Raw genomic sequence first — 14,354 nt, forward strand, 5'->3', positions numbered from 1 at the left:
TTGGGCTGCCAACACTGCCACGCGATCAAACCTCTCTTTTGTCAGCTCGGAAGTCTCTGTAAAACCACACAATTTCTAAGCTTCCAATTCAAATCCTGTTTTTCTTTTGACCTTTTTTTGCAAACCACAAATCCAAAAATGACTGATGTAAGTAACATGATATTAGTACTTGGCTTGACAAAGGCACAGCTGCCATGTATCAGCAGCATGTTCAGCAAAGTGCTGAGGACAATTTTCTTCTGCCTCCAAAAATATTAGTGGCCATATATTCATGTCCTGATTGACTGTGTGAGTCAGAATCACTTGATTCCTGCCTTAAGTGGTGCTTTCCGTGATCAGAGGAGGAGAAAATAAGCATCTTCTGGCCTTTTGTGCCACCTTTGATCTAAACTTTTCCAATTGCTTTTTGGAACACCAAGGAAAGCTACACAACTCTGCTGAGAGGGAACAAGAGAGTGCTGAGCAACCACTCTGCCAGAGAAGTGGTGTAGCAGAGAGCAGCAGCTGCTTAACAGCACACCCCCATGGTTCGTGACAGAAAGGAAAATTGCTGCATGCAATTAAAATGGATGAGGAAGAGTATGATGTCACAGGAAATAGTCCTTAATTTCAGAATTTGGCAAAATCAGTGACATTACTCAGCTCACAGCATTAAGATAATAAGGGCACAGCTTGTCAACTGTGTGGTTGCACGCTGAATTTGAAAGCTGGCATTTAGACACGTGCAGTTCCATCAGATCTGGCCTGGCTTCTCACTGGAATAACACTTCAGAAGGGTTATAACCTGCTGTTATAAACAGGGAGGGGCCACTTGAAGCACAAATTCAAGGATTTTCAGAGCTCGAGCTCCCCACAGGAAGGATTCAGCATCTTCCCTTTCCTACAGCAACTGAGACCTTCTGGAAGGCCCCTGAAAGCCCGGAGGGACTTTGCTCACACGTTAACAGCCTGCACCCTCACTCACACAGGGAGTGACTGCGTCCTTGGACTCCTCAGCCCTCCCCTCAGGTTTCTGGGATGGCTCCTGACAGCTTTTGCTCTCCAGTGACCACCAAGGGGCTGAGGTGGCTTCCTCAGCCAGGACCAGGGACAAAGCAGTTCATTTCTCAAGCAGGAATGCCAAAGGTTTGGCTCTCTTGGCTCACACCAAAGTCAGACTTTGCCATCCCAAGCCCTGCCTGACAGGGAGAGCAGTTTCCAACCACCCAAGCAGAGATCACCCAGCTTTTTACCAAGGCTCTCTGGCCAGAGTGGGAATGAAGTGTTCATTTCCAACACAGCGTGGGAATGAAGCAAAACCCGACAAATGTCCTTTTAGATTGACCTGGCTTCACCTGTGTGACCTTCCAGCTCCTTTCCCAGCCCCTCTGAGGCACTGTCCTTGGAGGGTGTTCCTGCACAACCACCACCAGACACGTTTGACAACAGCTGGTAAATGAGTCATCCTGCCTTGAGTATTGTACCCATCCCTCTGGCTACAAATCACAAATATTTACCTGTTCCCTGTTAGAAATTAAGGGCACCAGATGGCACAGTTTGCCTCTGACAGCTCTGGGTTTTTTCCTTCAAGCACTTTGTTTCCAGCTGAGTTTGGACAAGGGCAGTGGAGCAGAACTCCGGGATTCTGAAGCTCAATTAAAGCGAAGGGAGGAGCCCTCTGTGGCCCTGGGCTGCTCAGCTGCAGCCAGGGCAGAGAACCATCCATGTCCAGGACTTGCTCCCTCCAGAGGATTGAGTTCCCTGACTTTAAACGCATTATCTGGATGGAACTCGGCTCAGATCAGTCACACAGTCTGCATCGGCTTCTGAACACCCATTTTGGCTTCATCCACAGTTTTAAATACGAGATTGTCAGCTCCTGTCAAAACACCAGAGCAAATGACAGCCCATCCCTGCCTATGCATTTTCCTGCTGCCAGGAATAGCAATCCCTGCCCCTCTGGAACGCAAACCCTTCTTGCCAAGCCAGCCTGGCAGCTCCAACAAGAGCAAAAGCTGAAGGATTTCCACAACTGCTTCACTCCCCTGCATCCTACATCCACCGCTGCTATGTCAGCATTCAAAGAAATAATTGCGTATATATACGTGTGTGTTTGCATGTAACTCTTTAGCGCTCTTGAGAGGATAAAAATGTGAAAACTGAAGCACTCCAGGTGCAAAAATGACACAAAACATTAAAAAGCGGGATGTATTTTCATTTTCAGCGCTGGCCACCGCGCAGGTCTGGGGCGCACAGACCCCACAGGCACCCCTGACCTCCCTCACGGCCCCGCGGTGCCCCCAGGACACCCCGCATCCCCCTCTCCTGGCACCCCCCATTAGTGCTGCAGACCCCTCCGCACCCCACAGACCCCCAGCACGGACACCACACGCTCAAGCTCCATCCCACAGCCCCAAAAGAGCCCCTTTATCCCCCTAAATCGCGCCCTCGCTCCCTCCGCCCCGCCCCGGAACGCAGCGCGCGGCCGCCGTTTCCGCGGGGACGCCGGACGGGAGAGCACCGCGGCGGCCAACATGGCGGCGCACACGCTGCGGGGCCTGTGTCGGCCGCGGGCGGGGCTGGCGCTGCTGTGTGCCCGGTTCTCGCAGCGGCCCGCCGCCGGCACCGAGTACCGGAGCTCCCACAGCCTGGACAAGCTGTACCCTCCGCAGCAGGACGGAACCGCCGCCCGCACGACGGTCAGAGGGGCGGGGGGAAAGAGGAAGAGGGCGAGGGACGACGTCTGGGCGGGGTTTAGTTTCGATTGACAGCTGCCGGCGTGGTTTATTTCATCGGATAGGCGGGGTCTTGAAAGGGGCGGTGCCTGTTTGGTGGGCGTGGTTACATTGGGGGCGGGGCTTTTAGGGCTGCCTTGGCCGTGGTGGAAGCGTGGGGGGGCGGAGTGGGTGGGGCCGCCGGCGGTGTCCCCGGGGCCCGGTCAGCCGAGGGGCCGCAGGGACCCCGGGATGCCCCCAGACCCCCGGGCCTCCCGACACCGCCCCCGTTGTCTCTTCCAGGAGGAGCCGCAGCCGCCCGCCCTCGACATCCCCATGGGTGAGGCCCCCCCGCCCCGCACACCCGTGCCGGGAGCCGGGCACCCCCCCGGGCACCGAGTCCGTGCTCCGAGCTCGGCCCCGTCCCGGCTCGGCCCCGTCCCGGCTCAGCCCCTGCCCCTCTCTTGCAGCTCGCCTGACCGTGTCCTACAGCCGGAGCAGCGGCCCCGGCGGGCAGAACGTTAATAAAGGTGAGGAACAGCTTCTCTCTTAGAAAAATCACCATTTTCGGTTGTTTTTCTGTACCATGTGGCAAAATATTGAACACAGCTTCTGAGTCTTCAGAGTGCTGGAGACCAGAGATAACACATTGGATGCTCCTAGGAACACTTACAGGGATCATTCCTGCTACAGATGCCACAAGGGACACCATCTCTATCCATAGATCAAATATAACAGCCAACTGGATTCTGAAAGTTCACTCTGCAATAAATTCTCAGCTTAATTCAAATAAACATAAAATACTGCCTGTTCTACCATTAAAAATGAGGTAGGCAGCGGCTGGCAATAAATTCTGTGGTATCTAGAAAGGCAAATACCACGACAGGTACAAGTTTGTCTTGTAGAGTGATGTATAAAAACACAGCAAGAAAAGAATTGTGACCTTTCAGGAAATTCATCATGGAATCATCCCATGTTGAAAGCCAGCAGAGATCAGGCTGAATTACCTCACAGATCTGAGGAAGGCAGGCTGTGACATGGAAACAAAGACCCTGTTTTTCCTCCCAGTGAATTCCAAGGCAGAGGTTCGGTTCCACCTGGCATCGGCCGACTGGATTCCCGAAGCTGTGAGACAAAAAATGGCTCTGATGGTACCAACCCTCCCCTTCCATGGTTTCACTGTCTCAGTGTCAGAACGTGGCAGTTCCAGCGAGGTTTCAGTGCTCACGTTGTGTTTTCCCATCCCTCAGCACAGGAATAAGATAAACCGGGCTGGTGAGCTGATTGTGACCTCGGAGGAGAGTCGCTACCAGATGAGGAATCTGGCGATTTGTCTGGAGAAAATCCGGGCCATGGTCACGGAGGCCATCGAGAAACCCAGGGTGGTGTCTAAGGAGACAGCACAGAAACTCATAGAGAGGTATCTTTAAATGAGGTATCATTAAAATGCTCTTTATTTGGGTTTGGGCTATCACATTGCACAATTTAGTTTGTAGGATTTTTCAACCATTTTAAAGGTCATACTCCTTTAAATCTCCTTTTTTAAGGAGTATCACTGATCCATTAGATTTTAACTGCTTAGATTTTAACAGTCCCAGAACAGGGACTGTTTTTTTTTTTCTATCTGTTTTTTTTTTCTATCTGAGGATGTTTGTTGGCTCATCAGATCTCAAAAGTTGAATATTTAAATGCTTTCTTTGTACACGGAGGGATCTTTTGGTTTTGTTTTAGGGTGGAAAAAATGAACCGTGAACGGCTACGACAGAAAAAAATACACTCAACTATAAAACAGAGCAGGAAGGCAGATTTCGACTGAGAACAGCAGAGATCCAAGCCCTTGGCATTCCATCTTCCTAAAGAAGTGGTGTTGGCAGCTGTTAATGATGCTGAACTCATGAGCTGGATTGAATAAAAATGGCCTGAAAGTGTAAATAAACATATTTAACATCTTCTTTTGTAGCCAGTGACACACTGTGATGGCTTGTGAATAATTTTTCAGAATAACTATTGTTCACATTTGAGAGGACCTAAAACTTCTGATTTTTGTCAGCCACTCCTGTTTTTAAACATTCTTCGTGTTCTTCAAGCAGCCTTTGCTCCATCAGAGCACCCTCTTCTGCTGAGCACAAAGCTACTCTAGATTTTTGGGGAAAGAAAGGGAAGAGAAAAAGTAGTCTCAACAACACATCTACATAGAAAGTAGAATCTTAAAGCATTAAGTTTGGAAAAGACCTCAAGGATCATTAAGTCTATCCCTTAGAGTATCCCCTGTTTCTTTCCTTCTATTTCCTTCCTTTCATCTTTATTCCTTTTGTTGATTTTTGTCTAACCAAAGTACATAATTTAGTTAAGCTAAAGCCACATCAGGAATTTGGCAGAAATCTCAACAGTAGGAGACAGAACCCACCTGTGAGTGCAGGAAGCTTCTGGCCTTTGAAGTGGGACACCAGAATCCTTTGGATGAATCCTCCAGGCGCCTTAGTGGACCCTGTTTAAGGAGAATGAAGCTCTGTGGTGTGATGTGTTCACCACTGCCAAGTGCAATTACTGTGCGGCTCAAAGAAATCAAAATTATCCCTTTTTTGATGTTTTGCTGGGTCCCAGTGGCCTAATGGATAAGGCACTGGCCTTCTAAGTCAGGGATTGTGGGTTCGAGTCCCACCTGGGGTGGGGAGCAGTGAATCTATTTTGGGAAAACCCCAAATAAGAGAGGGAAGTCATCCCTAAGGTTAATGTTGGGCACATGGAGGTATCACGGCTCTGCTGCATTGCCTTTGGAAGTGGAGCTTTGAGCTCCCCCTGACAGAATATTTCCATCTGCAAACAGCATTCAAAGTGCAGATCCTCCCCAAAATGCAATGGTGGGGGGGATGCAGGAGCACTCCCAATGCATTCTGACATGCCAGGAAGCCCTGCCCTGGTCTCTGCATTCTGACATGCCAGGAAGCCCTGCCCTGGTCTCTGCACCCCTGCTCAGCACCAGGAGCATTTCACACTTCACCTCCTCTCACATTTTCCCCCACCGCAAGCTTTTCTGCAAGGGATCACTGAATCATTCAGGGTGGAAAGAACCTCTAAGATTTATCCAGTCCAACCCAGTACTGCCAGTTTCACCATCAAACCATGTCCCCAAATACCACATCCACACCCGGTTTGAGCACTTCCAGGGATGGTGAATCCCCTTCTTCCCTGAGCGTGGGAGGGGGTCCCTGCCAGCGCCCCTCTCACAGGTGCAGGTGTCTGAAGCTCCGTGCTGTGCCCTCCCTTTACAAACACGGGGATGTCGCTGACTCCGATGTTTTTGTGACACTGAACGTCCTCCCACCATCACCATCCAGGACAGAACCAGCCTCAACCCAGCCTCCCCATCCCCAGGAGACCTTGCAGCCACGATCACCCGCTGCTTGGGGCTCTTTTCCCACCGATTTCAAGAACTTTGGTTCAAGCACAGGCATGAAGCCCTGAACGAGCAGGTGGCACCGGGGCGAGGAGGAGGCGGGAATTTCAGGGATTAAAAGCAGAGTGCGAGGCTGCGGCTGGTTTAAGACCACGAAAAACGTCTGACCGACCCCAAGAGGGGCAAGATGGAGAGCAGGGAACCCCCGCCCGGGCTGCGGGGAGAGAGCATCACGCGCCCCCCGCGGAAGAACCGAGGGATGCGGAGTTTCCGCGGGAGAGCCCCGGCCCCGCCGCAGCGAAAAGAGTCACCCCAGATGGGACTCGAACCCACAATCCCTGGCTTAGGAGGCCAGTGCCTTATCCATTAGGCCACTGGGGCCGTGCAATACAGGGCTCCGGGTGCCGTCACTTAACTCTCTGCTGGCCAGGCGGGCGTGCGGCTGCTGTGGGTGGGGACGGGGGGTTCCGTTCGGGATTTCCGGGATCACCCCGGTCCAAACAGTCCCCACAGCGAGGCCCCGCTCCCCGCCCCCCCCATCTCCCGCAGCTCCCGGCGCGGCTCAGAAACGCCACCGCGAGGTGGGGATGTGGCGGGATGAGATCCCCGCGCGGCGCCCTCGGCCCCCGGGAGCTGGCGGGGCCGGTTTGGGGCCCCGAACCCGCCCGGACCCCGCGGAGGCGGCGCGGGGAGCGGAGTGCAACGCAGCTGCTGTGGCCGAGTGGACAAAGCGGTGGTTTTGTAAGGAGGGGTCCCCGAAAACATGGTGGGTTCGAGTCCCGGTTGAGTTAATAGAGATTTAAACGCCTATTACTCCTGCTGGATCCCACGGCGCCCTGCACTCACAAGGGTGGGCACTGGGTTGATATTTCCCACCGAAACACCCACCGAAGTGATAATCCTCCCCCGAGCCCCCCATTAACTCTCCTACCAGTACGAGAAAACAGCCTTTCTCGTCTCAGCCCTTCCATCTTCACAAGAACCGACCGTAGGTGGCGTCAAACCCCACTGGCAGCCTGTTCCAAGCCGCAGTTCATCCTCCCCCGACAGGTATAAATTCCCCCCTATTCCCGGAGAAAATTTCACTTTAAATCACCTCAATCTGGCTCTTCTACAGGCACATTTTCTGGCGCTTTAGCCAGCTCAATCCCCACGCCGGCGAGCCGCGCAAAATCCCCCACCGTGAAATTGAATTATGTATCGAGTACAGCCGGTGGCTCTAAAACCACCACAAAGGGACTCAAACCCTCAATCTTCGGATCCGAAGTCAGACGCCTTATCCATCAGGCCACGTGCTCACCGACCGAAGGGGGTCTCTAGTAGTGTCACGCGCTGGGGGCTCCCCGGGTGTCCCCCGGCACCCCCTGGGCATCCCCCACATTCACCCAGGGCATCCCCCACTCTCCACCGCTCCTGGAAGCGCGGCTGGCTCTACCGACCCACCCCTGGTGATAGAGGCCCCTCTCCTCTGCGACCCCGTGTGCCAACAGGTCACTGTCACTGTAGATGTGACGGTCACAGCGTCTGTGCCACCAGTGACAGGCACCACTAGAGCAGAACGCTGTAACAATACTGGAAAAAACACCACGGGCCTCATTAACCCCCTGTTTGTCCTCCTCCTGCTGCAGCCACTCTCCCCAAAACCTGTGTTTCTCATCTAATCCCGAAAAAGTTTCCTGAAGCCCACCCCAGGAAGGTATTTTAATTGGTGATCAGTGCCCAGGGCTTGGGTAGGTTCGTTGCTTTCCAGGCAGCAGAGCCTCCCAAACCTAAGAGAGAAAAACAACTTAAAAAGAAACTTCACTTTGTGTTTTACTGGTGTGGCATCACCCTGACCACAGCTGCCTTTAATATGCATTAACTCCACAGGAAAAGACCCTCCAGGGAGATTTTTAATGCCACAAATCTGAGAGGGCATTATCCCAAAGGCATTATTACCAAAGGGGAGGACTTTGGTCCCAGGGCAGCACAGCCGAGCGCTGTGACCCCCCTGCCCAGCCCCTCATGCAGACGTGGTTTCTGGTGGAGTAAAGATTCCCAACATCCCAGCTTGTTCTGCTCCAGGAAGAGGCTCCCCACACAAGGTGGACGTGAACCAGCATCAATGGGATTTTTGCTGGGGCTCGGGTGCAGCTGATTATACAGGAAGGAGAGAAAAATGTAGCTGAAATTCCCTAAAAACAAGGGAAAATGCAGCTGAAATTCAAGAAAAACCCAGCTCTGCCCAGACAAAGGTAATTAAACAACTGCAACTGCTCTGCTTTGGTGCCCTCCGGGACACCTTGAAGGATGTCCATGACCTGGCCAGTGCCATCCTTTCGCTAATCCCTACAAAAATCAGCCTTTCATTAACACCTCTTCTCTCACCCTCGGGTCCTGGTTGTTATCCCCTTGATCACAGCCTCACCTGAGCTCTGGGACCACACAACTTATCACACAAAGCATCCACCTTTGCACCCACGCCTGGTGCAGTTTGTAGCAGCTCCTCGTTGTTTCCCTTTTCTGTGAAATCTAAACAGGGGCCACAGGCCGGGAACAGAGTCACAGCATCCCATCAACAGCGGCTCCTGGCCCACGGAGAGAGCCCGGAGCTGCCACGGGGACTTCGCTGGCCCAAAACACATAATGGACCACCCCGACCTCGCTCTTTGGTCTTTCTCCACATCAGGTTCCGTGTCCCGGGCCGTGCTCGGGCAGGGCGTTGGGGAACATGTTCCCACCAAGCGGCAACAGCCAGCGGCCGCAGAGGGAGGAGGAGGAGGAGACGCGGCGGCGCTGAAACGGGGAGAAAGAGCAAGGAAACGGGGCTAGCAGGGGCAAAACGGAGAGCTCACCCCAGGTGGGACTCGAACCCACAATCCCTGGCTTAGGAGGCCAGTGCCTTATCCATTAGGCCACTGGGGCTGCGCAGGGCGCGCGCCCCGGCCCGCGGGAACGGCCCCGACCCCGCGCTGAGGGGGCGGCCCAGGGACCCTCGGGCCGGGCCGGGGGCACCGCGGGGCTGGGCCGGGGCCGCTCCGGCAGCGCCGCACCCAGCCCGAGCTCGCGTGTTCCCTCCGCCCCTCGAGGGGCAAAGATGCGAGCGGAGAAACGGGAAAAGGATGATTTAAAAGAGGAGGGCGGGAGGGGGGGAAAAAGGCCGACCACGAAGGGACTCGAACCCTCAATCTTCTGATCCGAAGTCAGACGCCTTATCCATTAGGCCACGCGGTCGCTGCGACAGAAGCCCCCAGTGATGCTGCCAAGCGTCGGCAGCGCCCCCGTGCCCCTCCCGGGCACCGCCGGAGCCCCGGGCAGAGACCGTGGGGGACGCGGCACCGGGGAAATACACACCGGGGACACGGCACCGGGCAAATACACACCGGGCAAATACACACCGGGGACACGGCACCGGGCAAATACACACCGGGGACACACCGGGCAAATACACACCGGGGACACGGCACCGGGCAAATACACACCGGGCAAATACACACCGGGGGACACGGCACCGGGCAAATACACACCGGGCAAATACACACCGGGCAAATACACACCGGGGACACGGCACCGGGCAAATACACACCGGGCAAATACACACCGCGCCGGACACGGCACCGGGCAAATACACACCGGGCAAATACACACCGGGGACACGGCACCGGGGAAATACACACCGGGGGACACGGGACCGGCGAGACACCGGGGGACACCGAGGGGGACAGGGGACCGGGGAAATACACACCGGGGAACACACCGCGGGACACGTGACCGGGGAAATACACACCGGGGGACACCGTGGGGGACAGGGGACCGGGGACACACCGGGGAACACCGCGGGGGACACCGGCATGCGAGGGGGACAGGGAACATGGCAGGGGACACGGCTGGGAGGGACCATCCGCTGCCATGGGGAATTCTGCTGCCAGAGGGGGAATCAAGTGTGGGAATTACTGATTGCAATTGCTGCCCTGGAGCCATTTACAGGATCACAGAATCATGGAATATCCTGGGTTGGAAGAGACCCACAAGGATCACTGGGATGACAGCAGAAAAAAAAAAAAAAAAGGCAGAGATGGAGAGGAGGGCAGCAGAGGAATACACAGATACATTAAAAAACCCCAGAAGTCTCTGAGCCCTTCATCTTAACTGTGAGGACTCAGAAAAGAACAAAAGGAGCATGGGAGATCAGCAAGGAGGCAGAAGCAGAAAATCCATGGAGAGCTCAGTGGGAAATGACACAGTGTGGTCTACTGGAAAGCAGGACAGGGCTCCAAGGAGCGCAGCCTCCCCCACAGCCCTCAGTCACACAACCACTCATCCCTGGTCCTTTCCTGGGGTTGCAGCAAACCCTCAGCCCTGTAAATGAGACTAAATTTGCTACTGAGTAGCTCTGGCTCTTTGCCTTTTCTTTGTGGGGATCGTCCCTTTCTTTTCCTCTCCCTCAAATTGTTGGATTCTTTTTTTTAATGACCTTATTTTCCCTTGACCACAACTAAAGGCTACTCCCAAGAGCCAGCTGAGTGCATCAAACCATTAGCAAATTCTTCCCCCTAGCAGATAAAATGTGTTTACAAAAATCCATCCCTCATTAATAAATATCAAATCAAGTTCCACATAACAAATGACGTGTCCTGGACCGGCTCATAAGACTCACGGCACCACTCTCCTCCTAAATTGGAAGCAGGAGATGATGCAGGGAGTTTTTGTAGCCATCCTCACCTTTTCTCTTGGGACAGGTAAGTGCAAGGGGGATTGAAAACCTTCGAGGAGTTCTGTTCTCATCTGTGTGAGAAGGGATTTTTGTGTGTTAATGATGTTTTTCACATCCACAGCTCCACACCCTTTCTTTTTTGATGCATCCTCACAGGTTGCCTGATGTTTTTGTGTTTCAAGTGGGATTTTCTTTCCAGCAGGGGCTGCCCCAAAGTACCTCTGCACCTACTATGACATTGTTGACTACCTGAACATCTCCTCTCATGACAAGCTGCACACATACATCCTGCCCAAGATAAACCTGAAGGAGCCTGTGGAAGTGAAGGTGGATTTCTTTCTGGTGTCAATTCTCTCTGTGGTAAGGACCCAAAATGAGTTTTTACAACAGGAAACTGGGCTATTACTAGACCAGGGTTTGAGTCTTCTGACAGCAAGTCCACAGGGGTGAGAATCAGCCCCTTCCACTTCAGCTTTCTGCTGTTGGAAAGCACTTTTGGAAGATGTGGAGTATTTTCTCCCACTCCTTCCAGAAGTCACATCCAGACAAGCAGCCTGCTTAGCAGGAGGCTGCAAACACCCTGCAGTGCCTGAACTGGGCAGTGCATTTGCAGTACACTGCCATGGAAATGTTAACAATTATCTATTATTTTTCCTAACCATTGCACTTTGTGCTCCCACCCTTCAGCCGTAGGACCAAGAGCCATGAGCTCTCTTCCCAAGCCCCATTACTGCAGTCTGTGCTCAGGGAAGAGCTTCTGCATTGGATACATCTAAGAAAATCAGCTAAACATCTTTGTTTCTCCAGGTGGAAAAGCTGCAGACAGTCAGTTTTTACTTCGTCCTGAACCTGGTAGGTCTCTCAAGAGCATTTCTCTCCTGATGCCCAACACAAAGTCTGGTGCCCAGCCCAGAGCTCATCTCTCTCCTGCAACTTCTTCCCTCAGGAATGGCAGAACCCTTTTGCAACCTGGGACCCCTGGGATTTCTGTAACATCTCTGAAATTGTTCTGCCCATGGATACGTATTGGTCGCCCCCCATCTTCATCTTGGAGCGGTACGTCCCCCTCTCATTTTTATCCACTGGCTTCACAGAAATACAGAGGATGCAAACTGTTGGTTGTATTATAGGAAATGGGATAAACTCAGAGGGCTAAAAGTTGTTCCCTTGAGCTCTCTGTAACCGAGAGCCTCCTAATTTAGATTAATGGTGATGACCACAGTTTATACAAAGCACTTAGTGGCTCTGTAATACTGTAACAGCCCCTGAAATTTCCCATCTGGGCTGCAGCTAAAACTGAGGGAGCAGCAGAAACCAGCACTGCTGTGGAATAAAGTGACCTTTAGTAGTATGTGGAGAGATACAGGGCAGAGCACTGAGGGTCTGACAGAGGGATGGGCACCTCCACCAGCTCTCCAGAGGGAGAGAGGAGTGGGAGGCAGGGCTAGGAATGGGCCCCTGCCCTGGTGAGGGCACAAAGCAGAGGACAGAGAGGCAGGAGGTGCTCAGGAGGGGCAGAGCTACAGCAGACCTTGATCCCAAAGGGCTCAGGAACCCTTCTCCCAGACATGGTTTCCTCTCTTGCTGCTGCATCTCCCACGGCTGGGTGATGGCTCAGAGCCCCCCAACAGGGTGTTCCCATCCTGGTTTTATGGGGCTGAGGCACAGGCAGCATCTCAGGCTCAGTTACTCTCCCTGTCTGCTCCCTGCAGAGTGAACGGGCAGGACCCAGAGCTGAATTACGTGGTGCTCATGCACAACGGCACCTTCAACTCCACCCGGCCCTACCAAGTCACCCTCACGTGCAGTCTGGTGATCTTCAAGTTCCCCTTCGACACCCAGATGTGCAACCTGAGCATAGCTTCATTCCTCTACCCAGGTACAGCTGCAGGCTGAGCTTGACCACCTCTGGGCTGAATTTGGAGGAGGAGGACTGGGTGAAATGGGCCCTGGTAACTCCTGGGCTCCTGAGCAGCCCCTAATGCTATGAGACCAGGGAAAATGAGTTAAAATGCTGCCATTCTGTCCTTGCACATTTCCCAGCAACATCTCTGGAACAATCCAGATGTTCTGTGGCAAGTCCCTCCCAGGACTGGTTTCTACAAACCAAGAGACCTGAGACAAGGAGGCTTCCTGCAAAACTGCCACTTGTTCACATAGAATTTTGCAGGACTGATCTTTAAACACACCTGAAAGCTACAGAAATGGGAGGAAATTAATAATAGAATTCTAAGATTGGAAAAGATTTCCAAGGGAATCAAATGCAACCATTAAAAGGACAGTTTCAGGGATTCAAACTGCAGTTAGAGTTCATCCCACAGGGAGGGCTGAAATCTAAGCAGAGGTGCCACAAAATCTCCCCGGTTCCATCCACAAAGGACAACTGCCCTAATTCAACAGATGTTTCCCCTCTGATCCACATTCCCAGAGGTCCAGTGAAGCCTCTTCACAGAGACCTTTTTAATTTCTCCCTCATGGGCTGAGAAACTTGAGCAGTGCATGAAACCTTCCCCCTTCCTGTCTGCATACACCCTCAGCTGGGTGGGAAATGGAGAGGAATAACTGACCTCTAACAAATTCCTGAATTCTTCAACTTCCCTCCCCCTGTGCCTCCTGCCCAAGCAGTAACAGACTTTGTCATGAAGACGAGACGGACACCAGCTGAGATTGTAAGAGACAGCAAGAGCTTAATCCTAACTGATGGAGAATGGAAGTTTACCAACGTGAGCATCATGGAATTCACGGAAATGATGGATGACAAAGAATTTTCTGTGGTCACCTATGTGGTATGGCAGCACTTCCATATTATATTGCACTGATTTGGCACCAAAAAACCCCCAGTATAAAACAGGACAATTTTTTACATTAGGGGACCAGCATTTGTCAACACATTGAGTCATCTCCTGTTCATCAAATTTTGCTCATCTTCCTCAACAGATTTCCATGGATAGACGACCCACTCTCTACATTCTGAACTTGATCCTCCCAACGTGTGCCCTGTACTTGCTGGACATGGCTGTGCTGTTTGGTCCCAGCTCTCTCGAGGAGAAAATCAACTTCCAGATTGCCATCATCCTTGGCAGCTCCATGCTGGCTGTGATTCTCAACAACAGCCTCCCAACTTCCTCCAACAAACCACCCATCATAGGTACCCACCTTTATCAAATAAACCCCGATTTTCACCCAGGTACCAGCCCTAAGGGGGGGTTTTGGGTGTTGATAGACACATTCATGAACACTGAAGTCATGAACAGCTAAGCTTGTTTAGCTTGCTGGAGTTAGGCTTTCCCTGTTCCCCACCAGGCAATGGAATGTAAGAAAATGCCAATTCTCCAGAGCTTTCTCTGTTTTCCTGTTGCTCTGCAGTGGTGTTTTTCCTGGGCACCTTCCTGCTCATGATCATGGCTGTGTTGGACACCTTCTTCCTGTTGTACCAGCAGCGCAAATCCGGGCGCTTGGACAAGGTCCTCAGGAGCTTCCAGCAAGGTAAAACAGCCCAGAACACCTTCAACAGAGGAGGTTTGGGGCATTTTCCTGCATGTTGGGTGGAGCCAGGGTGGGTTTCCTCGGG

At 52.7% G+C, this 14,354-nt stretch overlaps 1 protein-coding gene and 4 non-coding genes across 6 annotated transcripts; 2 read left to right on the plus strand and 3 right to left on the minus strand.

The window, feature by feature from the left end:
* The first annotated feature begins 2,485 nt into the window (after positions 1-2,485).
* On the plus strand, positions 2,486-4,652 carry MRPL58 (mitochondrial ribosomal protein L58). Of its 2 annotated transcripts, none has more exons than XM_058817420.1 (6): positions 2,486-2,678; positions 2,997-3,033; positions 3,164-3,223; positions 3,762-3,844; positions 3,944-4,128; positions 4,425-4,652. In XM_058817420.1, the coding sequence occupies exons 1-5, from the start codon at positions 2,514-2,516 to the stop codon at positions 4,121-4,123; spliced, it is 525 nt and encodes a 174-aa protein (XP_058673403.1). In that variant the 5' UTR covers positions 2,486-2,513; the 3' UTR covers positions 4,124-4,128; positions 4,425-4,652. The 2 variants fall into 2 exon arrangements, with proteins under 2 accessions (XP_058673403.1, XP_058673402.1); XM_058817419.1 differs by having other exon boundaries at positions 3,944-4,113.
* Positions 4,653-5,290: 638 nt separating this feature from the next.
* Positions 5,291-5,363, plus strand: TRNAR-UCU (transfer RNA arginine (anticodon UCU)). Its single transcript has one exon. It is a non-coding gene; the product is annotated as a tRNA-Arg (tRNA).
* A 1,035-nt stretch (positions 5,364-6,398) lies between these two features.
* Positions 6,399-6,471, minus strand: TRNAR-CCU (transfer RNA arginine (anticodon CCU)). Its single transcript has one exon. It is a non-coding gene; the product is annotated as a tRNA-Arg (tRNA).
* Positions 6,472-8,921: 2,450 nt separating this feature from the next.
* Positions 8,922-8,994, minus strand: TRNAR-CCU (transfer RNA arginine (anticodon CCU)). The gene has a single exon. It is a non-coding gene; the product is annotated as a tRNA-Arg (tRNA).
* A 236-nt stretch (positions 8,995-9,230) lies between these two features.
* On the minus strand, positions 9,231-9,303 carry TRNAR-UCG (transfer RNA arginine (anticodon UCG)). Its single transcript has one exon. It is a non-coding gene; the product is annotated as a tRNA-Arg (tRNA).
* Positions 9,304-14,354: the final 5,051 nt, after the last annotated feature.

This window comes from Ammospiza caudacuta, chromosome 19 (assembly GCF_027887145.1).
Source record: "Ammospiza caudacuta isolate bAmmCau1 chromosome 19, bAmmCau1.pri, whole genome shotgun sequence".
Lineage (NCBI taxonomy): Eukaryota > Metazoa > Chordata > Aves > Passeriformes > Passerellidae > Ammospiza > Ammospiza caudacuta.